Below are 25969 nucleotides of genomic sequence, written 5' to 3'. Positions count from 1 at the left end.
TGGAGGGCATCACCCCTCTGAGTCTGAGGTGCTGGGTTTTATGGTCTGAAGTCCATGAATATTGATGATCAGGAACTCAACACCTGGACCAATAGTCTAGGCCATCTATTGGTTGGCTTTCAAGGGGTGTCTGTAGCAGTCATATTGGGATTTTTGACTGTAATGACACCACTTTACAGGTGATTTTCATTAAAAATGTATAACTTTAGATACATACAATTTCACAACAGTAACTGACCAGATTTGAATTCAGGAGCATTTTCCTGTCAGTTTGGCACCAAACATGCCAGACCAACCTAGAGGGTCACACCTCATACAATCTACATTAATTATCTCTTACACCATGCAAGTTGATGACTCCCATCAGTACATAGTATGGGTGGGTATTGTTGTGTTCTATTCCCTGCAAACATGCAGAGACATAGTTTGCATGCAGCTAGAGACTTTGTTGTGTCTTTTTTATTGAACACCCACAAGCCGTAGTGGTAGAACAAGGAATAACCAATCACAGGACATTGCAGGGGCAGAGCTAAGGGCGGGATGACCACCCCTGGGCCCAGAGACCTCCCCTGGATCGTAGGGGGCCCTCCACCCAGCCATAAGAGGCCCCTTCCACATTATAAATACACACAAAGTTACACCGCCATAATTTTTCCAGAGCTTTTGACAGCTAGAATAACATGTTTTGACTGTGACTTGCAATTTTATATAGCTGTCATTTTTGGTATACATCCTTATTATGGTGGGTGTATGGCGTAATTTTTAATTCTTTAAAAAAAGAAAATCTGTAAAATCCCTTCAACGAAACTTAAGATAACAAACTTGAAGTCAAACTAAGCTGTTCCTTTTGTATTTCAAATTTCAAAAAACTGTAGTGCATGATGGGTAGGATCTAAAGGCTGCCTAACGTCCTCATATAAAAAGTTAGGCTACATGACATTTGAATGGGCTATACCCGGACGCATGAACGCATTATGAGAATGAGAAAGACGGTGCGTGCACACTAATTAACCTATACCCTATTCACTTATACAATACACTGTAATTTTTGCAACAGAATTGAATGAGATGGGCAGGGAGCTGATGGTGGAATTTTTGTCCTTGTTAAAACTCTGATGGTCTCCACACTGGTAACAACGTTGTTTTCTAGGCATAGCCAAACAAATCCCCTCCTGTCTGAAAAGGCATAGAAAACGCAATTTAGCCACTAAAACTTTACAGTTTTTGTGAGGGTCAGTCAAATTCTTTCGTTAAGGTTTTTGTGTTCTTGCACCCACACTTTAAAACTTGTTTCAGTGCCGCCACATATACTTTTGCGCGTGTGTGTGTGTGTGTATGTGTGGGTGTGCGCAGGGGGGGGGCCCGATTGGTGTTTTGCCCCGGGGCCTGGTGTGCAGTTGTTCCACCACTGGGGCATTCCACCATAACTCAATATTCAGTCTAGTGACACCAGGGCTTACTCCAAAACACTACAGGTATTGTTGCACATCACCAGATTTTACAGTTCTACATAAGTTACATCCCAAACTCCCATCTGAACAACACATCTTAACCCTAGACAGAGTTAAGGGTACCTGTTACTTCACTGTAATCACAGTCTCATTTAAATATTTACATTAACATGTAAATGACAATTTGTGGTTGGCTTGGCTTATTACAATGATCTGCTATCCAGGTTTAACAATACACATATCGATTCATTCATTTAATATAAAAAGTAGAGGACAAAGAAAATGGCCAGCTGACCAATTGTGGGATCAGGTAAGAAGGAATATAGAGAATGCAGGGGGTTGTCAGACAAATAAAAGGCTTCTTATAGTAGTTAGGAGACTCACTAAGATACTTAGTTACCTTATTTAAGTTTCCTAATTTCTCTGAGAACCATGAGAGTATGCATGGGTAACTATACATATATCTTTATTCATATCTATATAATGGTTTAAGTGAGAAGGATAGAATAGGCAATAACCTGTGAGGCACATTTATAAGGGTGACACACAAAGCATTAAGATGGTCTAAGGACACAAACAAACATAACAAATCCGGATATTGAAACTAATAAGTTGTAAACATACACATATACACAACATACCCACGCAAAACTTAAAACAGAGAGACAGCAATGAAGCAAGAGGGAAAAACTCACTGGGCACAGATACAGAAACACAGCAGGAGCAAAAGAAGAGGGCTTGTGCAGGTAAAGAGCAGATGTGTTATAGGTGTTATCATACGGCTAAGTTAAGAAAATAAGCAACAAGACCAACAAATAAACAAAAACACCGTTGAGATGCAGCAGCCAAATGCACACAGCAAACTCTCAATCAGGAGTGTTATCATCAATAGTCCACGCTGCCAATAAATCACTTGGTTTTGCTCAATTTCGTCTCTATGGAATACAAAATATTTACATAGGCTACAGCGGAACACAAATGTGCTTGTTTAAGTTTCTCCTCCTCAACTCATTTCTGTTCAATTTCTCACAAATGTGCCACACTGTCTATGAGTCCAACAGCAAGGATGAAAATGATTATGATTGGCTGGGAGAACTCATGCAGAACTTGGAACTCGGTGTGGATGGATATCCTAATCCTACCCCTCCTTATACACTAACATATAACATGTATGGTGCGGATGGATATCCTAATCCTACCCCTCCTCATACACTAACGTATAACATTTATGGTGCAGATGGATATCCTGATCCTACCCCTCCTCATACACTAACGTATAACATGTATGGTGCGGATGGATATCCTGAACCTACCCCTCCTCATACACTAACGTATAAAATGTGTGGGCGGATGGATATCCTAATCCTACCCCTCCTCATACATACCTGTATAACATGTGTAGGTGGAGTTCGGTTCATTGTAACAGTAATGTGTCCCTGATGTGAATGTTACTTGTTTTGGTCTCTCACCTTCCAATGGGGGCCCAGCTCCTGATCCCTGTGTGTCCCTCATGCCCTGGAATTTCACAGAAGGCCTGACTGCACCCCATTGCTCTGCCTTCATACAGTATGTGCTCATTGGGGTCACACTTATTTGCCCCCTGGATGGGATCATACAGGCTGTTTGGCTCATTTGGTTCACCTACTGTATGCTTGTGGTTTTATAGCTGTTTGGAAGCATGATTTAGGGTGAATAATTTCTCCCAGCAAAACACCCTCACCGACTTTTCATGACCTTATTAATCTGCTTCCTAACCTGTGTGAATCAATGGATTAGAATTTAACCACAGGCTGATTCTGCTCTCTGATCCTTACTTACACGTTACATTAGACAAAAGCATCTGATAGACAAATGAACCACTGAATGCATTTGTTTTTTCTTGTGTCTAATATTACTTACTTGTTGACTAACTATTCTTACCTCATTTCAGGTTCTTTCATTGAGATCTTCGTGAAATATTCCCCATCTCCAGCTGAGAAAGCAAAATTTGGAGGAATGTTTGGTGGAATCATAATTATGTTCATCTTTTTTCTTATATTCCGAAGTGAGTATGTTTATAAATGGATTTCTCGAATATTGGAATATGCATAGAGATTAATTTTCTGCTTTGTATTTAAACAAAGAAATGTGTGATGATTTACATAATTATTTTTTTTTTTAATGAAGTATCTGTTTCGTTCGCTGTTAATCTGTATCCATGTGGTAGCACAGTGGCTCAGAGGTCAGCACTGCTGCCTGACACCTTGAGGCTGCTAGTTTGAACCCCCCCTCCTCTGTGTCTGTGTACAGTCTGCATGTGCTCCCCATGTCATGTGGGTTTAAGTCCCCCTCCACTGTGTCTGTGTGCTGTCTGCATGTGCTCCTCATGTCATGTGGGTTTGAGTCCCCATCCTCTGTGCCTGTGTACAGTCTGCTTGTGCTCCCCATGTTATGTGGGTTTGAGTCCCCCTCCTCTGTGCCTGTGTACAGTCTGCTTGTGGTCCCCATGTTATGTGGGTTTGAGTCCCCCCTCTGTGCCTGTGTACAGTCTGCTTGTGCTCTGCATGTTATGTGCATTTGAGTCCCCCTCCTCTGTGCCTGTGTACAGTCTGCTTGTGCTCCCCATGTTATGTGGGTTTGAGTCCCCCTCCTCTGTGCCTGTGTACAGTCTGCTTGTGCTCCCCATGTTATGTGGGTTTGAGTCCCCCTCCTCTGTTTCTGTGTACAGTCTGCATGTGCTCATCATGTCATGTGAGTCTCCACCAGCTACTCCAGTTTCCTCCAGCAGCCCACAGTCTCCCTCAGTCTTGTCTGTAAGTTGCCCATAGCATGTGACTGTGTGTGTATGGCCTCCCATCCAAGCTGTACCTCTGCCCTGTGCTGCTTGGGAGAGACTCCAGGCCCCCTGTGATCCTGCCCATTACTGTTGTCATTAAAGTTGTATTTCTCTGGGTTAGTGGGGGGGAGCTGATCCTTTTTCAGCTGAGGTCCCTGGTTAAGCCTGTGCATTAAAGCCCCCCTGCCCCCAGCACCCTGGGTTACCTTTTGTTATCCTATTTATATGTTCAAATTAAGTTTTTTTTACCACAGTGTCTGACATGAGATTTAACCCCTTATCCCCCATGTGACAGGGCTGTGCAGAGCAGCGCCTAAAATACAGGACACTCAACACATTTGTTTTGTATTCTTTGTCTGAAATGAATTTTATGTTTGTTAACAGTTCTCTTCTTGTTTCAGTTGTCAACATGTTGGTTTGGATAAAATATTCAGAAGACAGTGAAAAATTAGGGAAACTCCTTTCCTACGTAACAAGAATCACTGGAGTTACATTCCTGGTCATCATGGTTTCATCCATCAGTAAGTCTGTGTATAAGTTCCCATGTGTGCTGTTGGCATGTTCGCCCCGTGTTTGCGCTGGTTCCCTCCATGCAGGGGCGTCATGCACCTTTTTTTTGTGCAGTTTCATAGGCAACATACACTCACTGGGCACTTTATAGTCAACCAATCATATGTCAGTAGAAAATCATGCTGATACAGGTCTGGAGCTTCAGTATCACTGAAAAAGTTCACATCAAACACCAGAATGGGAAAGAAAGGTGATTTATGTGACTTTGAATGTTGCATTTTTGCTGGTGCCAGATGTGCTGGTTTCAGTATTTCAGAAATTGCTGATCTACTGGGATTTTCATGCATAACCAACAATTGGGTCGAATGGGCAGAAAATGGGTCAAAAAAGAAAAAAACATTCCGTGAGCGGCGGTTCTCTGGGTGAAAATCCCATGTCAGTTCTTGACAAACTTTAGTGCTGAAAAGGACTGTTTATCACTACAAGAGGTGACTGGCAGAGTAATACTGTAATAGGCTGGTATTGTGAGCCTAAGTCAGGGTAGGCTTGCAGAAGGTTTTCCACAAGACATGCAAGGACTTTGTTCCCATTGCTATTTATGAGTGAACAGCCCCTTGCTTGGGTGGTGGACACACCCCCCTGTAATACCCACACATCTGAAGGGGTTGGGGTATTTTCTCCCTTCTGGGGTTGTCCATCTCAGAAGCTGCAAAGTGTCATGACTGAACATGTCTGTAATGCTCTGTATGCTGAAGTTAATTACTAAAAAATTAACTCTTCTAAGTTTATCTTTGTGAGTAACCTTGGTCTGATTCCTTAATACCTTCCTACTCCTCTTCACCTCCCACTGAACATTGATCTTTCAGGCTATAGTGTTGGCTTCCTTCCATATTTCCTCAAACACCCCCTCAGTCCGTAGCTGAGAGCTCCAATTCTCAGTCACACACCAGTTCTACAGCTGTGCCGATGTCCATATCTTCTCGTTGGAGATGTTTTGATAGGACACCAGTCACTATAAAGATTCTGTTCAAAGCCACCAGCTGCATCCAAAGCCCAATCAGTGGCCTTGCTTAAGGCTAATGCTGTACCCAATTAGTCACAATCAAAACTATTCCTTGTCTGGATCCAATACATGGTAAAAACTACAGGAGCAATGGACAGAAGAACATTGCAATTACTAATCCTGGAAAACCATCTTGTCACACTAAGGATATGCAGGGTTTTGTATCTCCCTGTCCCTGACACTCTCACTACTTCTTGAACCTCAATAAAAAGGTCATGTCACTTCACAGAGCCTCTCATGAAGGTAGAAACACCAAAGGAATTACATGAAGCTGAAGCACATGTCCACAACAACAAGGGTCAGTCTCTGGGCAAAGCAAAGCACAATACAGACCTTCTCATTAGTCTCCTTTATGACAGCTTGCACATGGCTGACAGCAGCACAGCCAGTGTAGCCCTGCCTCTTATATTGTTGTTATAGAGGTTTATGTCTGGCTAAGACATTTGGCAAGACCAGCTCCAGCTGTGTCCTTTATATGGAGTAAATCAAGAAAACACTCTTGAATGTTTGCTGTTGTCATTATATCACAAAATTACAGACAGCTGATCCCTTGTGTGTCAGGGCCACTTCAAACTCATGGTATGCTTACAGTCTGCACATGGGGTGAGGGCTGTAAATTTCATCATCGGGGTGTCTAGCAGACATTTTGCATGCCAGTGCACATCACCTGTTCATTTGCAAGGAATTTGACTGGGTGTTTCCAGTAGGTGGCAAAAAGAAAAAGAACATTTGTTGTAGTTATGGACGCTTTCAGTAAGTAGCTGTGTGAGGAGGTGTGAAGTTACCTGCAGACAATATAACAACTCATCATTGAAGGAGCACAGAATTTGTATAAACAGATCATCCAAACACTGCTGGCTGAGATGGAAATACAGTAAAACCGGTCTTCCCGCCTGTGCCCATTGTTCCCGGGATAGGCTCTGGGCCCCCTGCGACCCCAGTGGGGATTAAGTGGTTATGATAATGGATGGGTGACCTCATTCATCGCCAGTGTTGGGGTCAGCACTCAAAAAAGTAACATATTACTTTTTATAAAAATAATGCATTACTTTATTAATTACTCCCAGTGGAAAGTAATTAGTTACACTACTTGTTGCATTACTTTTGCATTACTTTGCAGTGATGCATTGTTTTATTTAATTACCAGTCACTAATAGCCTATATAATTGAGCATCCGCCGTGGCTCCATGTGTGTGGAGTTTGCATGTTCTCCCTGCATCAGTGTGGGGTTTCCCCCTCCCAGTCCACAAATATGCTGAATTTGCTGGAGTTGCCGAATTGCCCATAGGTGTGAATGGTGTGTGAGTGTGCCCTGCAATGGGTTGGCATCCCATCCTGGGTTGTTCCCCGCCTTGCACCCATATCCTCCAGGATCAGCTCTGGACCCCCTGCATCCCTGAGTAAGATAAGCAGTTACAAAAATGGATGGATGGAAAATAATAGACTGCCCTTTTTCTAACAGCACAAAATAAATACAAACTTAAATGAGGAATACCTTTTAAATGGCAAACACACTGAATAAACTCAATAAAATTTATTTATCAGTAAACCATGTCATTAGGAGGAGTCTCTCACATCGTTTGTCAGACAGTCTATTTCTCCTTGGAATTAACACTACACAGCAAATGTGCCAGTGTTAAATTAACACTGCATGGTGTCTATGTGGGTCCACACCATTCAGTGTTACCTTTAACACTTTACAGTGTGCAGTGAGTGTTGTTTTTACATTGTTAATATTTATTAACTCTTATAGTGTTCAATTTACAACGTAGAGTGTTAAGACAATGTGTATCCACCTCTTCCCAAATTGCAAGCCCAAATGGGTGGCACACAAGTACAAAATGTGTGGCCGATATCTGCCCCATTTTAATGTACTCTCATTTAAACTCATTTGGGCATTCAGCTGCTGTGTTTTACTAACGCACCATAATGACTCAGACCAACATAGCCTTTTCTCTGTTTATATAAGTTTTCAGGTTAGCTTTTAATAACCGAAGAACTGGGCTCATGTAAGTTGAAGAGCATTGAAAAACTATCCTTACAAATGTATTTATTTAATCATTAATTAGATAGGTTTCTTCAACTGGGGCAAGAATGAACCAGTCAAGCTCTCCTAAGAACCCCTGGTGACATAAAAGTGAGTGAAATGTATGGCACCAGTCACCAAATGCAGATTATGAAGCTAGACTGTGTTAGACTGCATAACATAATTAAACAGGGCTGAGAAAAATTGAGAGCTATCTTAATAGTTAAAAGAGTGTATTTCTGCAAAAGCAAATATAATGCACGGTGCTTATTGCTTTTAGAGAACAACTTAGGATAGCACTGGCTTGTGTGCTAGCTAGCACACAAGAGCCATTTTTGTGGTTTTTGTTCTCTTGCGCTATTCATTACATCAGCAAAAAAAAAAAAACATCCAAAAAACAGTTCTTTAAGCTCCAAGATCAGTAAGAACTAAGACAGCAAAACTTCAAAACTTCAATGCAAAGCAAGAAAAAGCTGTAAAGTCTTTTTTGGTCCGAGTCTTTCTCATGATGGTGGATAAATCTGGGGTGGCTCTTCTGATCCTCATGACTTGTGTGCATATTAAAATGGGCCAGATGTGTGGAAGTGGAGACTCATTGACTTAACACCCTATGGTGTAAATTGAACACTATTAGAGTTAATAAAGATTAAAACTGTAAAAACAACACTCACTGCACACTGTACAGTGTTAAAGGTAACACTGAATGATGTGGACCCATATAGACACCATGCAGTGTTAATTTACCACTGGAACATTTGCTGTGTAGATTGCCCAGCCTGAAAAGCCTTTCCATTGGTGCACTAGATGGTATTGCTGTAAATGGTACAGGACCTCCATCTCTGACCCCAACTTCAAATATTCAATGACTTCAGCATCATAATTAAAACAGTCTGTTTCATCATGAAAAGCAAAGAATTCATTTTCAATGGAACTAATACTGGATGCAGGTTAAGTTTTGAACCGAGCTCATCGTAAGGAAAAGCAGGACATTCGGCAGTCAGCAGTGTCCTCAGGGCTGCTCTCCTGTCCTCTTCCCTTAGACACTGCAGTTTAAACTTTGGCAGTGTGACAGCAGCCAGGAGAGCATCTCTGCTGCCAGACACATTCACACATCGTGTCTTGATCAGCTGCAGTATAAAGATTAGATAAGGTTGGCTATGTAAAAGCACTTGTGCTGATTTGTTGACTTCACATTTACACATCACACTGCATATTTAAAAGCAGATTACACATATGGCTAAAGCACCACATTTACATTCACACAAGTTTCACGTCTTTTGTGGAACAAATTCAAAGTAATGTGCATATAGCCAAAAAAAAAAAACTGTGACGTCAACCGATTGTAACACAAGCGAAAACGGTAACTGTAATGTAATTATTGAATTTAAGAAAAGTAATGTGATACACTGATGCATTACAGAAAAATGTAATGTGATTACAGTAATGTGTTACTTTATAACGTATTACACCCAACACTATTTCTTACAAACAAAGTTGTCTGATTCTGGTTACTTTCAGAGAGGCAATGAGGACACATTTTGCTTCTTTTTTGCCAGGTCCAGGTGTGTATGCAGTGTGCCATCATATCTGCTGACCAATGCTGTGATTTCTCTAAAGTGTCAGCTGAGCTAAAGTGCTGGTTATATCTGCTAATGTATGAACAGCTTTGTATCGGTTTTGTGTCCAATCTGTTTGTCTCTCTGTTGTGACAGTTACTTATAAATAAAGGGGCAGCTCATGTTCCTCCCACTTTTTGTAGTTACCATTAGGGCTGGGCGATATCAAATCGAGATTAAATCGCGCATGCGCAATAATCACTAGGGCTTCAGATGACAGGCGCAACATTTGGTGGTGCGCCAGCTTTTCTGTGCTATACGGACATTTATTTACGCCCACAATATAAGCAGCTTAGTATGGCTAAATTATTAATGAGGCTTTGTATCAGAGTATGTGAGCGCAGTGGAGCAGTGGAGCTCCCGCTCCAGTCAAATCGCTCCACACTCGCTCCAATTTAAAAGAGGGACAAATAATCTGCATGCCTAACAAAAGTCACCTTAAAGCGAAGCCTTATATCATAAAGAAATATGAGCAACGGCAACATTGCCACTCAGAAAATATTTATTTTTAAGCAACGTATATGCAACAACGGACAGGTTTGGCAATGGCATTCCACACAAAAATAGGCTTAAAAATAAATGAATCAGTGGGCTTAATAGCCTAAAGAATATACAGGCTAAGCATCCACGTTTTAAATTCCTCAATTTTTTTCTGTTGATGCTGCTGCTGCGTCTCTATAAAATAAAATTTCACTGATAGCGTTACGTGAAATTTAAAAAATCCTATTAGACCTACTTTGAATGACAAAACAAATTTATTTGATTACCAATATTTACTTTATAGGCTTTTATACTTTAATTTACTTTATAGACTTGATATGCTTCAACCATAAAAAACTTGCTCAGGTTTTGCTTGCTTCCGCCTGTTCGCGTACACTGTATAAAAATCTATTGTAAAATGTCAGTCAAAAGTCTGGCAGGTCCTGAAGACCAATAGTGCTGATGTATATTTGCATAGCATGACAGGGTACTGCCTTGTTTAAACTTTTAACCATGACGGTGTTGAATAGGGCAACAGTATAAATTCAGCCCGATTCTCCCTTAACCTCCTCTCCAAGCGCACTAACTTGCAGTGGGCTTGGAATCTGGGAAAAGGTGGAGTTACAGTGACCTAGCACTCTTTAGTGTCAACTGAACACTATAAGAGCTAATAAAATGTAACACTATAAAACAACACTCATTGCACTCTGTAAAGTGTTAAATGTAGCACTGATTTGGTGAGAATTATATAAGCACCATGTACACGACAAATGTGCCAGTGTTAAATTAACACTGCATGGTGTCTATATGTGTCCACATCATTCAGTGTTACCTTTAACACTTTACAGTGTGCAGTGAGTCTTGTTTTTACAATGTTAATGTTTATTAACTCTTATAGTGTTCAATTTACAAATTAGAGTGTTGTCAAAGAGTCTCCACCTCCATATATCTGCCCCATTTTAATATGTGCACAAGAAGTCATGAGCATCAGAAGAGCCATCCCAGATCTACCCACCATCATGAGAAAGAGTCTGACCAAACAGGACCTTACAGCTTTTTCTTGTTTTATGGTAAAGCTGTTCTGTCTTGGTTCTGACTGATCTTGATAATTAGAGAGCGGTGGTCTTGTCGCATGTTGCTATTGAATCTCCAGGGCAGTATATGTTTTAATGGTGTGGGGGTTTGTTTGATTGTCAGTCCTTCCCTTGGATGATATGAACAGGTGAAAAGGTGTCAGAACAGTTGTGATACCCATTTCTGAGTAGCTCCTGGTACCTCCCACTCCTCTGTAGACTATGCCATGGATGTATATTTGCATAGCATGACACAGTACTGCTTTTGCCTTAATAGATTTTTTTTTTTTAATCCACCGCGATTGTGATGAATAAGGCAAGAGAGCAAAAACCACAGAAATGGCTCTTGCGTGCCAGCCAGGGACCAGGTGGGATGGTTTAGCCTCTATGTATTCATTAGAGAGGGAATTGGCAGGGAGGAAAATGCTATGGAAAACCAGTCATTTGGTTTCTTTTCTAAACCTGGGAAGATCATTTTGACCTTATATATCTCTACAATTGAGATTTCTGTTGGCCTGCACATATATAAAAACAAACATACTGCTCAGATCTATTAGCATACAACAATACTAAACTAAACTAACAAATAATAAAATGTGGTAAAGACTAATATCAGTTCCATAACATCCTAGATCGTGGTGGGTTTCAAAAATTAAGCTTAATGAAAATCTTAATATTAAATGAGCAAAGTGATTTGATTTGTCCTTCTATCGCAAGTTGTGGTCTAAATGCAATAAGGTCACCACCCATTATATCTGCTTTAGCGGAAATACACTGCTTCAGTCATTAAGATAGCTCTCATCTTTTTTCAGCCCTGCTAAATAATTATGTTACAGTATGCAGTCTAACACAGTCTAGCGCCATAACCTGTGTTTGGTGACTGGTGTCATATATTTCACACACTTCTACACCACAGATTGTCCTCAGGAGAGTTCTTTGGTTATTAGGAGCTGAATTGAAATAAAACTTAGATAAAAAGAGAAAAATCTATGTTGGTCTGAGTCTTTCTTATTATGGTGGGTTAGTAAAACACAGCAGCTGAATGCCCAAATCAGTTCAAATGAGAGTACATTAAAATGGGGCATTTTGTACTTCTGTGCCACCTATATGGGCTTAGAAGTTGGGAAGAGGTGGAGACACATTGTCCTAACACTATAGGTTGTAAATTGAACACTATAAGAGTTCATAAAGATTAACACTGTAAAAACAACACTCACTGCACACTGAAAAGTGTTAAAGGTAACACTGAATGGTATGGACACATATAGACACCATGCAGTGTTAATTTAACACTGGCACATTTGCTGTGTAGAGAGAAGATAGCATCCATTCCTGCTTCATAGAGGCTGACTCACTCTGCCTAACAGAACAGAACCAGAGTCCCGCTTTACACATAGGGTGAAGTCCCTTTCCGTCGTCATGTGCGGTTAGGCTTGCCTGTCGTTGCCCGACTGTAGAGTAATTCTGACAGGACATGTTCCTTAGACAGCACATATAGGATTGTAGATAATGTTTGTTCTATTCTATAGGGTCCTTGCTAGCAATGATAATTATATGCACTGTAACTCAAGAAATAGTGTGAAACAGGCTAAACAATCTGGAAACTAAATCTAAAAAGCAAGAGTCCCCGAGCCCCTTCAATCTCTATCAGCATGATGCCTCTGCCTGCAGGTGCTTTTCATATCACAATGTTCAATAAGGAATTCAAACCCGGACCCCCCGGTTACAGGCCTGGGTGGGACCAGTAAACACTTCTGTGCTTGTACTCTGACATGAATTTCATGGTGACTGACTCTATTCCTACTTTATTTTAGTTGCTGTCAGTGTTTATATGGCAAAATACTCAGATCTAGCCTGGAGAGAACAACTTGCAACATTTTCCACTTTATTAATGTTTCTTTTCATCATGGTTTTATTCCCAGGTACGTATGTTTTCAGGTTTTGTAAAGTATGTATTTAAAATTTGTTTTAGACTTTGGAACGTCAGGAACACTGGGGCAGAACTAGGTATAGACGTATTTATTTGCTACATTGTAGTGAATTAAACACACAAACGTTAAACTTGAGCATTGAAATGATGTTGATTTTTAAAAGTGTGCTATGTAAACAATTATGATGCAATACTCAACTGAAACACCCTTTCATAACCCATTTAAATCTGCTGTGCACTTTTAGTGCAGGGTCCGATATGGGATTTAAACTCAGAACCCCCAGGTGACAGTGCTGTGCAGGGTTTTAAACACATGACCCCTGAACACAATTCTGTTTTTTCAGTCTGTGTTTGGTGACTGAAACTTATCTTCCCTTAATTCAGTTGGTGTCAGTGTGTTTTGGATAATACGCTCCCTATGGAGGGAAAGAACAGTACGACTTGAAGACGTTCTTGAAATCATGGGTGATTTCCTGTGTAAGTATATTTATGTGGATTTATTTGTTCATATTAACATTTATGTCCATTGGCATATTAAGAATTCTGACCAGAATGAGGTTTAGAGCTGTTTCATTTTCTGTGGCACACAGGCCCAGGGCTGGGGGTTCGAATCCCACCTTTGCTCTTTGTGTGGAGTTTGCAGATTATGGTGTTTGACAGATTACACTTGTACCTTTGGCACCTGACATTTTACCCAGTAGGATGTTATTGTGTGGACCTGATGTAGGGTGACATGTAGGGTGTACGGGCTGGGGGGGGGCACCTGGCCACCACGCAGACAGCCCGGAATCCCCCCCAGCCGACATGCGCCGTCCCTCACCTTCATTATGCCACAGGGTTTTGAGGGATGCTCTGACTTGTGGGGGCATTAGACTCCTTGGCCTGTATTTTGACCATCGCTGCCCTCGGATCATGGGCCTTACTGTGCCTGACGTCACAGTGCAGCTGGGCCCTGGGGACGGCAGGATTAATCTCAGGGGAAAAAAGCCCAAGGACGCTTTATTTAATCATTATTTAATATCATGTTATATCTGTAAAGACTGATGAGAGAATGAGGACATATGATTTGCTCTGTTTGCCTTACAGATGATCCCAGCCTGTTTAACATGCTGTTCCTTGCTATTTATTCCCAACTCCTTGGCTGGATGAGCAACACTTTTAAATTAGGTGAGTTTCCCTGCATTTTCATGCTTATGTGTGTAAATGGAGGTCAGTGTTTCTAATACATTTAATAACTTCTGCTGTGTGGAGGCTCAGTGTGTCACGACCGGGTGTAAGGGGGGGCAAAAAAGGAGGCAGAGATACATAGGTGAGGAAGGATGAGAACAGGGTTTAATACGGGTAAAATCAGGGTACGGGACAGGAAAAGCAGGGATAGGGCAACTGGAACACAGCAGAACCAGGTGCAAACACAGAGAGCAAGGACTAGCACAGGTAGGGAAACACAGGCCAGGGATTTAAGGTCTAAATGAGGACTGCTGGGGAGCTGTGGCTTAAACAGGCAGAGGGGAAAAGAGTAGACAGTAGACAATAATTAGGGGAGTAGACAGTTATGTGTGCACGCATGATAGAGGGTCCCGTACGTTGTCTTGCCTGCCTGGTGCCCAGGTAGGAGACCTTCCAGATTGTGTGGACAAGCTTTTGGCCCCAGCTAGGGTGGATCCAGTTGTCGTGGTGTCGTGGTGCATGTTGGCACCAACGACATAGGCAAGGGTAGAAGGGCTGTTCAGCAGGATAAATTTATAGAAGTCGCCAATAAGCTTAGAAGCAGAACGTCCATGGTGGTATTTTCTGAAATACTCCCCGTGCCACGCGCAAGTCAGGCTAAGTTAGCTGAGATAAGAAGATTAAATGTGTGGCTAAAAGGATGGTGTAGGAAAGAGGGGTTTAGGTTTATGGGGCACTGGAGGACCTTCTGGAACAGGTGGGACCTGTTCAAGCCGGATGGGTTGCATCTGAACCGGAGGGGAACCAGTGTACTGGGAAGGCGTATTTGTAGAGTAGTTGAGGAATGTTTAAACTAGGGACTGGGGGGGCAGGGAGGTTAGTTAAGTATATAACTGGGGGGAAACGGAAAGCCCCAAAAAATCATATTATAAGTAGGCACTGTAATAGGCCTACCCTTTGTTGTCTGTATTTAAATGCCAGGAGTATTAGGAATAAAATTCATGATTTAGAGGCTCTTATCTCATCAGACTCTTATGATATTATAGCAATAACTGAAACGTGGTTGAGTGAAAAGGATGGACAAGAATATAATATGGATGGTTACACGTTGTTCCGTAAAGACCGTATAGGTAAGAAGGGAGGTGGTGTTGCAGTATATGTAAAGGAAAACTTGTAGGCAAGGGAGCTTACTGATATAAGTAAAAGTACGGAAGCTATATGGGTAAAATTAGATGCTACAAACTCAAATAGCCTAATTGTCGGTGTTTGTTACAGAGCACCCAATGTAGCTGCTGAGGAAAGCAGATTGTTATACAGTGATATTAGGATTATGAGCAATAAAAATGATGTGGTAGTTATGGGTGATTTTAATCTACCGGGGATGCAGTGGGACATTATTGCTGGCTCTTCTGAAAATGAACTTGAGATGGTGGAATTAGTACAGGATTGTTTTTTTACTCAGTTTGTTAACACCCCTACCAGGGGAGATGCCATTCTTGATCTTGTTTTCTCTAATAACTAGGGGCCTCATGTATAAACGGTGCTTACGCACAAAAATGTTGCGCACGCCCGTTTCCATGCTCAGGTCGAGATGTATAAAAACTAAACTTGGCGTACCGCAACGCACATTCTCACGGCAACCCCAGACAAGGCATACGCAAGTTTCTGCTCGATTTGGCAAAATGGAGGCACCTACTGGCAAAAGAGTGCTACTGCAGTTTCACTGTGTCAGACTCACAATCATGACGCGGACTTTATCAAATACACCGACATTAATTTTATGTTGTTTACAAATGTACGGTAGCTGATTTTTTTTTATCAATTTGTAACAATAAAAGGGTGCAGAAAATGACCAAACTATTACAACTACCATGGCAGCTCTTGCGTTATTGGAAGACATAGCTTATAATGATGATGATGACTGGCTTCTAAGTCGATTAAGATTTCCAAGAGCAATCCTTTTGGAGCTGTGTGCTAAACATTACAGTATTACAAAAGCAGACGATGAGGAATTACGCTATAGGCTACCTGTTCCTTTACAAGTTCTGTCCACTCGCGGGTTCTTAGCCACAGGTGCTTTTCAGCGAGAACTTGCGGACCGATCGGGTATTTCTCAGTCAATTCTGAGTCGCACCATGCCGGCTGTATGGGACAGCATAATTCGCTTGTCACCCAGATATATAAAATTTCCTTACACTGTGGTTGAACAGGCAAATATTAAAGCGCAATTTGCAGCGATGTCCGGTTTTCCCAACGTAGTCGAAGCTATCGACTGCGCGCACATTGCTATAACCTTCAGTGAACGAATTTGCTTATGTAAATGGAAAGCACTTTCACTCTATTAATGTACTCTATTAATGTATTGGGGGCACCTCTTGTACTGTTGTCTGTAAGAATAAACAAACAGAATAAACGAAAGTAACACCGCATCTGCGCCCTACGCGTTATTCATAAACATGCAATTAATTCAAACAAGTATGGTACGAGAAAAAATCACCCGCGATGACATCGGCGTCCCCCTCACCCGATAAAAGTGTGTCCCCAATCATCGCAGCAACTAGTTGCTCAAAGAGTATGAGACCGGGAATTCTGCTATCTCCGCCTGTGCTGTTAAGGTCACTCTTAAGGTGAGCGACCGCTCGTTTTTCCCGCCGTCGATTTTAATGTCCTACCACTTCTTTTTAATTTCGGCCACCGTGCGAATTTCGGAACCGACACTTTAAACTGACTCCGACATGCTGTGCCACTCCGTAAACTTTTGTTTATTGCTGATGCCACTTATACCACCAAATAATATCACTTTTCTTTTCTCGATTTCTGTTAACGACCTCCACTTCGCACTCGCTGAAATACTTCTTTTTCCCTCGTGGTTTATCCATTGTTGTTTAAGAACAACATAGAACAAAGCGGACGTTTATATAGATTTACATATGCAAATATACATAATTATGGGCGGGTCGGGGGGTGGCTGTGGGCTCGTTCACGTGCGTAAAATATCACGCTCATTCGGATTTATAAAGGGAATGTGCGTAGATCTGTGCTTACGCACAGTTTCATGCATCTGGATTTTTTCTTGCTTACGCACATTCCTAGTTTTGTCCGTACGCCATGTATTAGTGTGAATTCTACGCACGTCGTTATACATGAGGCCCCAGGACAGGATTGGTAAATTAGACGTTTTAGAACCACTTGACAGTAGCGATCATAACATGGTTAAATTTGAGGTTAAGTTTAGTGCCCGAAGAGCAAAGTCCAAATCAAAAATATATAATGTTAGGAAGGCTAACTTCAATTGTATGAGATTAAAACCAGAAACTGTGAACTGGATGGAGTTAAATAACAAAACTGTTGAAGAGGCATGGGAATTTTTTAAAAGCACATTATTGCAAGTGCAAGAGGACTTCATATCTGTTTCCAGCAAGAATAAATCTAGGAAATTGCAACCTACTGTAGGTGGTTTACTAGGGAAATAAAGTATAAAGTAAGGAGGAAAAGGGCTTTGTTCCAGAAATGGAAAATAACTGATGATGACAGAATAAAGCAAGAGTATCTAAATCTACAGGCTGAATTAAAAAATGACATTAGATGAGCTAAAAGGAATGTCGAAAGGAAGATCGCATTGGAGGCTAAGGATGACATTAAAAGTTTCTTCCAGTATTTTAACTCTAAAAGAGCTCTAAAAGCTGAAATTACTAATCTGCAGGATAGTAAGGGTCTTATAATTGAAAACGACATTGACATAGTAAATGAGTTCAATGATAGTTTTGCACGGGTATTCACTGTTGAGGACACTAGTAACTTACCAGTTCTTATTACTAATCCAACATCGTCTATAACTAATATATATATATAACTGAAGCTGATGTTTTGCAAAGCCTAGCTAAGTTCAAAATAAATAAATCACAGGGCCCTGATGGCATCTTACCTATAGTGTTAAAAGAGATGAGGGATATTATTTGCCGACCGTTAACTTTACTGTTTCAAAAATCCTTATCTGAAGGTGTGGTACCTTCTGATTGGAAGCATGCCAACATAACGCCCATTTTCAAAAAAGGGGATAGAAGTAATTTGTCAAACTATAGGCCAATCAGTCTAACTTGTATAACTGGTAAAGTTATGGAGGCTATAATCAAAGAGAAAATGGTAGATTACCTGGACTCAAATAACATTTTGAGGGATAGCCAGCATGGATTTAGGAGAGGTAGATCCTGTTTAACAAATCTGTTGGAGTTTTTTGAGGAAGCTACTCAGGAAGTTGATGATAAGAAGGCCTATGATGTCATCTACTTAGATTTCCAAAAGGCTTTTGATGTTGTCCCCCACAAGAGGCTCTCACTTAAACTCAAAGCGACAGGTATTTTAGGAACTGTAGCGACCTGGATTGATAACTGGTTAACGGATAGGAAGCAACGAGTAGTTATAAGAGGCTCAATGTCACAATGGGCCTGCGTTCATAGTGGGGTACCGCAGGGTTCAATTTTAGGACCACTATTGTTCCTAATTTACACAAATGATATAGACACCAATATATACAGTAAACTGGTGAAATTTGCAGATGACACCAAGGTGGGTGGTGTAGCAGATACTGAACTAGCGGCTCAGCAGCTACAGCGGGATCTTAATTTAATTAGTGACTGGGCCGACACCTGGCAGATGAAATTTAATATAGACAAATGTAAGGTACTCCATGTAGGGACCAGAAATATAAAGTACAGGTATTTTATGGGACCTACTGAAATAAAGGTAGCTGATTATGAGAAAGACCTTGGTGTGTATGTTGATGCTTCCATGTCTCATTCTCGCCAGTGCGGGGAAGCGTGTAGTCAGAGTATGGAATAGTCTTCCTGATAACGTAGTGCAAGCTGAATCCTTGGGTTCCTTTAAATCAGAGCTAAATAAGATTTTAACAACTCTGAGCTATTAGTTAAGTTCTCCCCAAGCGAGCTCGATGGGCTGAATGGCCTCCTCTCGTTTGTATAGTTCTTATGTTCTTATGAGAGAACTAGAGGCTGGTGCACTGATAGGAACCGGTGGAACTGGTCTGGCGAGCTCTGAGTGGTGCAGAGAGGCAAGACTGTGAGCACCCTCTGCTGGTTCCCAGAGGTGTTGTAACACAGTGGGCAGTAGGGCTGGGTGATATCATATCGATATTATATCGCGCATGCGCAATAATCACTAGGGCTTCAGATGAAAGGCGCAACATTTGGCCGTGCGGCAGCTTTTCTGTGCTATACGGACATTTATTTATGCCCACAATTTAAGCAGTTTAGTAGTATGGCTAAAATATTAATGAGGCTTTGTATCATTAATGTGAGTGTGAGTGGAGCATGTGAGTGGAGTGGAGCAGTGAGAATTTCCGCTCCTCGCTCACGAGGCTGTTGGCTCCGCCTGCTCCTCCGCTCTAATTCGCACTAAGCCGCTCCTCTCACCACCGCTCCTCGCTCCACTAAAATTTCCTCCTGCTCCAGTCAAATCGCTCCACGCTCGCTCCAATTTAAAAGAGGGACAAATAATCTGCATGCCTAACAAATGTCACCTTAAACCGAAGCCTTATATCATAAAGAAATATGAGCAACGGCAACATTGCCACTCAGAAAATATTTATTTTTAAGCAACGTATATGCAACAACGGACAGGTTTGGCAATGGCATTCCACACAAAAATAGGCTTAAAAATAAAGGAATCAGTGGGCTTAATAGCCTAAAGAATATACAGGCTAAGCATCCACGTTTTAAATTCCTCAGTTTTTTTCTGTTGATGCTGCTGCTGCTATAAAATAAAATTTCACTGACAGCGTTACGTGAAATTTAAAAAATCCTATTAGACCTACTTTGAATGACAAAACGAACTTATTTGATTACCAATATTTACTTTATAGGCTTTTATACTTTAATTTACTTTATAGACTTGATATGCTACAACCATATAAAACTTGCTCAGGTTTTGCTTGCTTCCGCCTGTTCGCGTACACTGTAAAAAAATCTATTGTAAAATGTCAGTCAAAAGTCTGGCAGGTCCTGAAGACCAATAGTGCTGATGTATATTTGCATAGCATGACAGGGTACTGCCTTTATTTAAACTTTTAATCATGATGGTGTTGAATAGGGCAACAGTATAAATTCCCCAGCCACAATACAAAGTAATCTCTGCCGCAGCAGTGTATTCTTGCAGAGTCTTGTTTGGTGGCAGACAAAAAAAAAAAGATTCAGATAACTTTTTCTGCTGCAATTTTGCAGCACTTCTCACGTAGTGGACTGTTTCAGGCACGTGAGCTGTACCCCAAAAGACTAGTGAGTTTATGTCTAGTGTTAGACTTACCCCTGCGCCCGCTTATGTTTAAATTTACAAAACAGGCTGGACGAAGATTGACATCACACGCAAAACAGAGTAGGATTACTCCTGGTATTCACTCAGATTGCTGACACTGACCCTAATACTACGTTCACACCGCGAGCGTCAAAGACGCCAGCTGTTGCTCCCGCCGCCCTGAACGTGACGCTAGCCAACGCCAGAGATGCTCTCTGATGTCATAGAGTGGACGGGGACAAGGCCACTCAGAATGCCAGGCTCTGAGAACTTTTTAAAGGAGCCGCAAAACAAACAAACGTGTAGCTTATATCTTTGCACCGACTCCTGACAGGACATAATTTGTCAAATAAATATTGTTGTGAGCCAGTTATTTGCATTTCCGCTTAAAATCAAGCGTTCTGGAGGGAAAGTGTTACCTATAAATAGTGTAGCGCTTCTTTTCAAATTTACCTTCTCACAATGGATGATCGCCGAGTAGTTGCTTGTGCTTTATGTTTCTTTAGTTAACATAAATAGTACTTAAAATGTATCACGACAGTTCTACTAAAACATATAATTATGTTTTGACAAACACTAATGCTATAAATAAGTTTAACATTGCTATGGCGCCTAAATTACTACCGATCAAAAAAATATATTATGCACTTCACCATCTCACCTGGAACACTGATTGTTTCGGACACTCTGGTCCATGCCTCATTTTTTTTAAATTTATGTCCCTGTATGCAAACAGAGACTAGGGCTGGGCGATATCGTATCGATATTATATCGCGCATGCGCAATAATCACTAGGGCTTCAGATGACAGGCGCAACATTTGGCAGTGCGCCAGCTTTTCTGTGCTATACGGACATTTATTTACGCCCACAATATAAGCAGCTTAGTATGGCTAAATTATTAATGAGGCTTTGTATCAGAGCATGTGAGCGGAGTGGAGCTCACGAGGCTGTTGGCTCCGCCCGCTTCTCCGTTCTAATTCGCACTAAGCCGCTCCGCTCAACACCGCTCCTCACTCCACTAAAATTTCCTCCCGCTCCAGTCATATCGCTTCACGCTCGCTCCAATTTAAGAGGGACAAATATTCTGCATGCCTAACAAATGTCACCTTAAACCGAAGCCTTATATCACAAAGAAATATCAGCAATGGTAACATTGCCACTCAGAAAATATTTATTTTTAAGCAACATATACGCAACAACGGACAGGTTTGGCAATGGCATTCCACACAAAAATAGGCTTAACAATAAAGGAATCAGTGGGCTTAATAGCCTAAAGAATATACAGGCTAAGCATCCACGTTTTAAATTCCTCAATTTTTTTCTGTGGATGCTGCTGCTGCGTCTCTACAAAATAAAATTTCACTGACAGCGTTACGTGAAATTTAAAAAATCCTTATTAGACCTACTTTGAATGACAAAACGAATTTATTTGATTAGCAATATTTACTTTATAGGCTTTTATACTTTAATTTACTTTATACACTTGATATGCTACAACCATATAAAACTTGCTCAGGTTTTGCTTGCTTCCGCCTCTTCGCGTACACTGTAAAAATCTATTGTTAAATGTCAGTCAAAAGTCGGTCAGGTCCTGAAGACCAATAGTGCTGATGTATATTTGCATAGCATGACAGTGTACTGCCTTTATTTAAACTTTTTACCATGACGGTGTTGTATAGGGCAACAGTATAAATTCCCCAGCCACGATACAAAACAATTTCAGCCACAGCAGTAGATTCTTGTAGAATCTATTTGGGGGGCAGTCATAAAGACTTGTAAAGACAGTAGTTATTGGTAAAATCTTTTCAATGCTTATTTTGATGAAGTCTGTTATTCTCTGCAACTTCTGAACCTGCCCAATCTCATAAAGACCAATAGTGCTGATGTACAGTTGGTGAAAATGTTTTTCACCGTTAACAGGTTTTGTCTAGCACTCCTGCTGCCGGACTTTTAACTGTTATTTTACAGTAGATTTTTGCGGTGTGGCAGCCTCATTGCATTTACAGTAGATCACAAGTTGGGACAGAACAACAAATGAAATCAATTTGCTCATGTAATATTTAAATTTTTTATTAGGCTTGATTTTTGGAAACCCATATTTATAAATCTAGGGTTCAGTGTCAGCAATCTGACAATTCTATTGCCGGTGAATACCAGGAGTAATCCTACTCTGTTTTGCGTGTGACGTCAATCTTCGTCCAGCCTGCTGTGGAAATTTAAACATAAGTGAGCGCAGGGGTAAGTCCAACACTAGACATGAACTCACTGGTCTTTTGGGGTACAGCTCACGTGCCTGAAACAGTTCGTTACGTGAGGAGGGCCGCAATACTGCAACAGAAAAACTTATCTGAATCTATTTTTATGTCTGCCACCAAACAAGATTCTACAACAATACACTGCAGTGGCAGGAGATGTTTTGTACCGTGGCTAGGGAATTTATACTGTTGCCCTATACAACACCATCATGGTAAAAAGTTTAAATAAAGGCAGTACCCTGTCATGCTATGCAAATATACATCAGCACTATTGGTCTTCAGGACCTGCCAGACTTTTGACTGACATTTTACAATAGATTTTTTAGAGTGTACGCGAACAGGCGGAAGCAAGCAAAACGTGAGCAAGTTTTATATGGTTGTAGCATATCAAGTCTATAAAGTAATTTAAAGTATAAAATCCTATTAAGTAAATGTTGGTAATCAAATAAATTCGTTTTGTCATTCAATGTAGGTCTAATACGACTGTTTAAATTTCACGTAACGCTGTCAGTGAAATTTTATTTTATAGAGACGCAGCAGCAGCATCAGCAGAAAAAAATTGAGGAATTTAAAACGTGGATGTTTAGCCTGTATATTCTTTAGGCTATTAAGCCCACTGATTCCTTTATTTTTAAGCCTATTTTTGTGTGGAATGCCATTGCCAAACTTGTCCGTTGTTGCCTATATGTTGCTTGGCAATGTTGCCGTTGCTCATATTTCTTTATGATATAAGGCTTCGGTTTAAGGTGACATTTGTTAGGCATGCAGATTATTTGTCCCTCTTTTAAATTGGAGCGAGCGTGGAGCGATTTGACTGGAGCGGGAGGAAATTTTATTGGAGTGAGGAGCGGTGTTGAGCGGAGCGGTTTAGTGCGAATTACAGCGGAGAAGCGGGCGGAGCCAACAGCCTTGTGGCGAGGAGCGGAAATTCTCACTGCTCCACTGGCTCACATGCTCTGATACAAAGCCTCATTAATAATTTAGCCATACTAAGCTGCTTAAATTGTGGGCGTAAATAAATGTCCGTATATCACAGAAAAGCTGGCGCACTGCCAAATGTTGCGCCTGTCATCTGAAGCCCTAGTGATTATTGCGCATGCGCGATATAATATCGATACGATATCGCCCAGCCCTAACAGAGACACATCATATATAACTGGGTACCCGGCCACAGCAATAACAAGTCTCTCCTCCATTGTGCCTAGGAACGGTTGGGTCGGAACAAAAGTTTACACGCTTATGTTCTGCGGCGCGCTCTTTAGCGGAGCATCTCTACATTCCCATTGGTTGCCATCCAACCGCGTCACAGCTCATTACCATAAAGTTGACTGGGATTCAACTTCTGTCTGACGCTCCCGCCGCCCAGATCGCGACGCGCCACGCCGCGCCGCTCCTCGACGCCTCCCGACGCTTATTAATATATATATATACGTATACATACTTTAGATCTATAAAGTCTATGAGTCTAGATGAAGTGGTGTGGCCTGTTGAATATTCAAGTACCTAGGAATCCATATCTCAGAGGGGCTGACATGGGCCGAGCCACAAGGATTGTAAAAAACTAATCTCATCCCAGGAATGGACTGTTTCAGCTTCTGCAATCAGGTAGAAGGTTCTGCACCATTATGGGCAAAACAGAGAGACTTGTGAGGAGTTTTTATCCTCAGGCCATTCAGCTTCTCAACTGAGACCTGTCCAACCCCTCCTTTTTGTAGTATTACATTCTTGATCACTGCAGAGCAGCCTAATTTTTGTCTGTATTAATAATAATTGTCTGTCATTCCATACTGCCTCTATCATTTATTACTGTACATGCACTGTTCATGCTGCTACACTATTACAAGGGTTTCTAAGCTGTTCACACTGTTGTGCAGACATTGCAAAATGCACTTTAACTTTATAACTTGCACATATGTAAATCTGTCTCAGACTTGTTTAATCTATTTCAAAGTTTTACTATTTTCCTACATTGTTTTACAAATTTTATCTTTTTAACTTGTGTTCTTTGTTTGATTTTTTGTTTAATTATTTAATGGAGGCACAGTTAAAAAGAGCGGTTCACTATACATTTCACTGCATGTTGTACCTGTATGACTATGCATGTGAGAAATAAAGAATCTTGAATCTTGAATCACCTTCCTTCACTCTGACTGTTCTCTATATCTGTGTGTGCCAATAGAGGTGAAGTGCGCATACGTGTTATACAGTATAAAACTTGACAAGATTGTAAGCAGAATGCTATGACATAGCTATGAGGAAGGGGCTGACTTACTGATTTATGAATTAAAAGAAAACATGTTTTAGTTTTTTATTGATTAAATAGACAAATGATGACATTGTACAAACATTTTGAATATTTAAAAAAAAAAAAAATCAAATATTTTCCCCTCCTGTTGACAGGCTATCCCCCAGTAATAACTGGGTACTGTACCTTGCTCATGACTGCTACTGGCACAGTGCTTGTCAGCTGCCCACTGCTCCTTCACAGATGGGTCACATGCAGAGGTCACATTTAGTTGTGGTGCACTGTGCTGTGGTGACAAATAATTACTCACTTTAATAATAATAATAATAATAATAATAAGAAGAAGAGTAGTAAGAATTTGTTAAATACAACTACTAGTACCAACGAATTGTAATTAAGAATATTAATAATATAGGCATACATGCACATATTTTATCATATTTAAAAATAATTAAGTGTATGTCCTCATTTAAAAAGAGAGAAATTCTGCCTGTTTTTGACGTCTGAAGGCGTAGAAAAATACGTCTTTAGCCGTGAAAAATCGACGTGTTGATTTTTTGCATGTGAAAAATCGACGTGTTGATTTTTTGCATGTGAAAAACCGACGTGTTGATTTTTTGCATGTGAAAAACCGACGTGTTGATTTTTTGCATGTGAAAAACCGACGTGTTGATTTTTTGCATGTGAAAAATCGACGTGTTGATTTTTTGCATGTAAAAAAATCGACGTGTTTTTTAAGACGTTTTGGCCCCGTTGGCCTTCCATAATGCGCCGCGCCGCTCCTCGACGCCTCCCGACGCTCCCTCCCATAGAGAATGAATGACTTCCGGTCGCTTTGACGCTCTCGCCGCTCGCAGTCTGAACGTAGCATTATGCGTCTATGACGAGCTGTGACGCGGTTGGATGGCAACCAATGGGAATGTAGAGATGCTCCGCTAAAGAGCACGCCGCAGAACATAAGCGTGTAAACTTTTGTTCCGACCCAACCGTTCCTAGGCACAATGGAGGAGAGACTTGTTATTGCTGTGGCC

General features: G+C 41.0%; 1 protein-coding gene across 1 annotated transcript in view; it reads left to right on the top strand.

Annotated features, from left to right (window-relative positions):
• Positions 1–25969, top strand: part of LOC111841231 (uncharacterized) — a 92672-nt gene that overhangs the window by 21661 nt on the left and 45042 nt on the right. The window contains exons 8-12 of the mRNA XM_072718487.1: positions 3382–3495; positions 4668–4787; positions 12849–12956; positions 13349–13441; positions 14051–14131. Coding sequence (XP_072574588.1) covers positions 3382–3495; positions 4668–4787; positions 12849–12956; positions 13349–13441; positions 14051–14131 — 516 coding nt within the window. The remainder of the gene's footprint in view (positions 1–3381; positions 3496–4667; positions 4788–12848; positions 12957–13348; positions 13442–14050; positions 14132–25969) is intronic.

The sequence above is a fragment of the Paramormyrops kingsleyae genome, chromosome 12, assembly GCF_048594095.1.
Source record: "Paramormyrops kingsleyae isolate MSU_618 chromosome 12, PKINGS_0.4, whole genome shotgun sequence".
NCBI classification, from domain to species: domain Eukaryota; kingdom Metazoa; phylum Chordata; class Actinopteri; order Osteoglossiformes; family Mormyridae; genus Paramormyrops; species Paramormyrops kingsleyae.
This window is presented reverse-complemented; position numbering and strand designations above follow the sequence as displayed.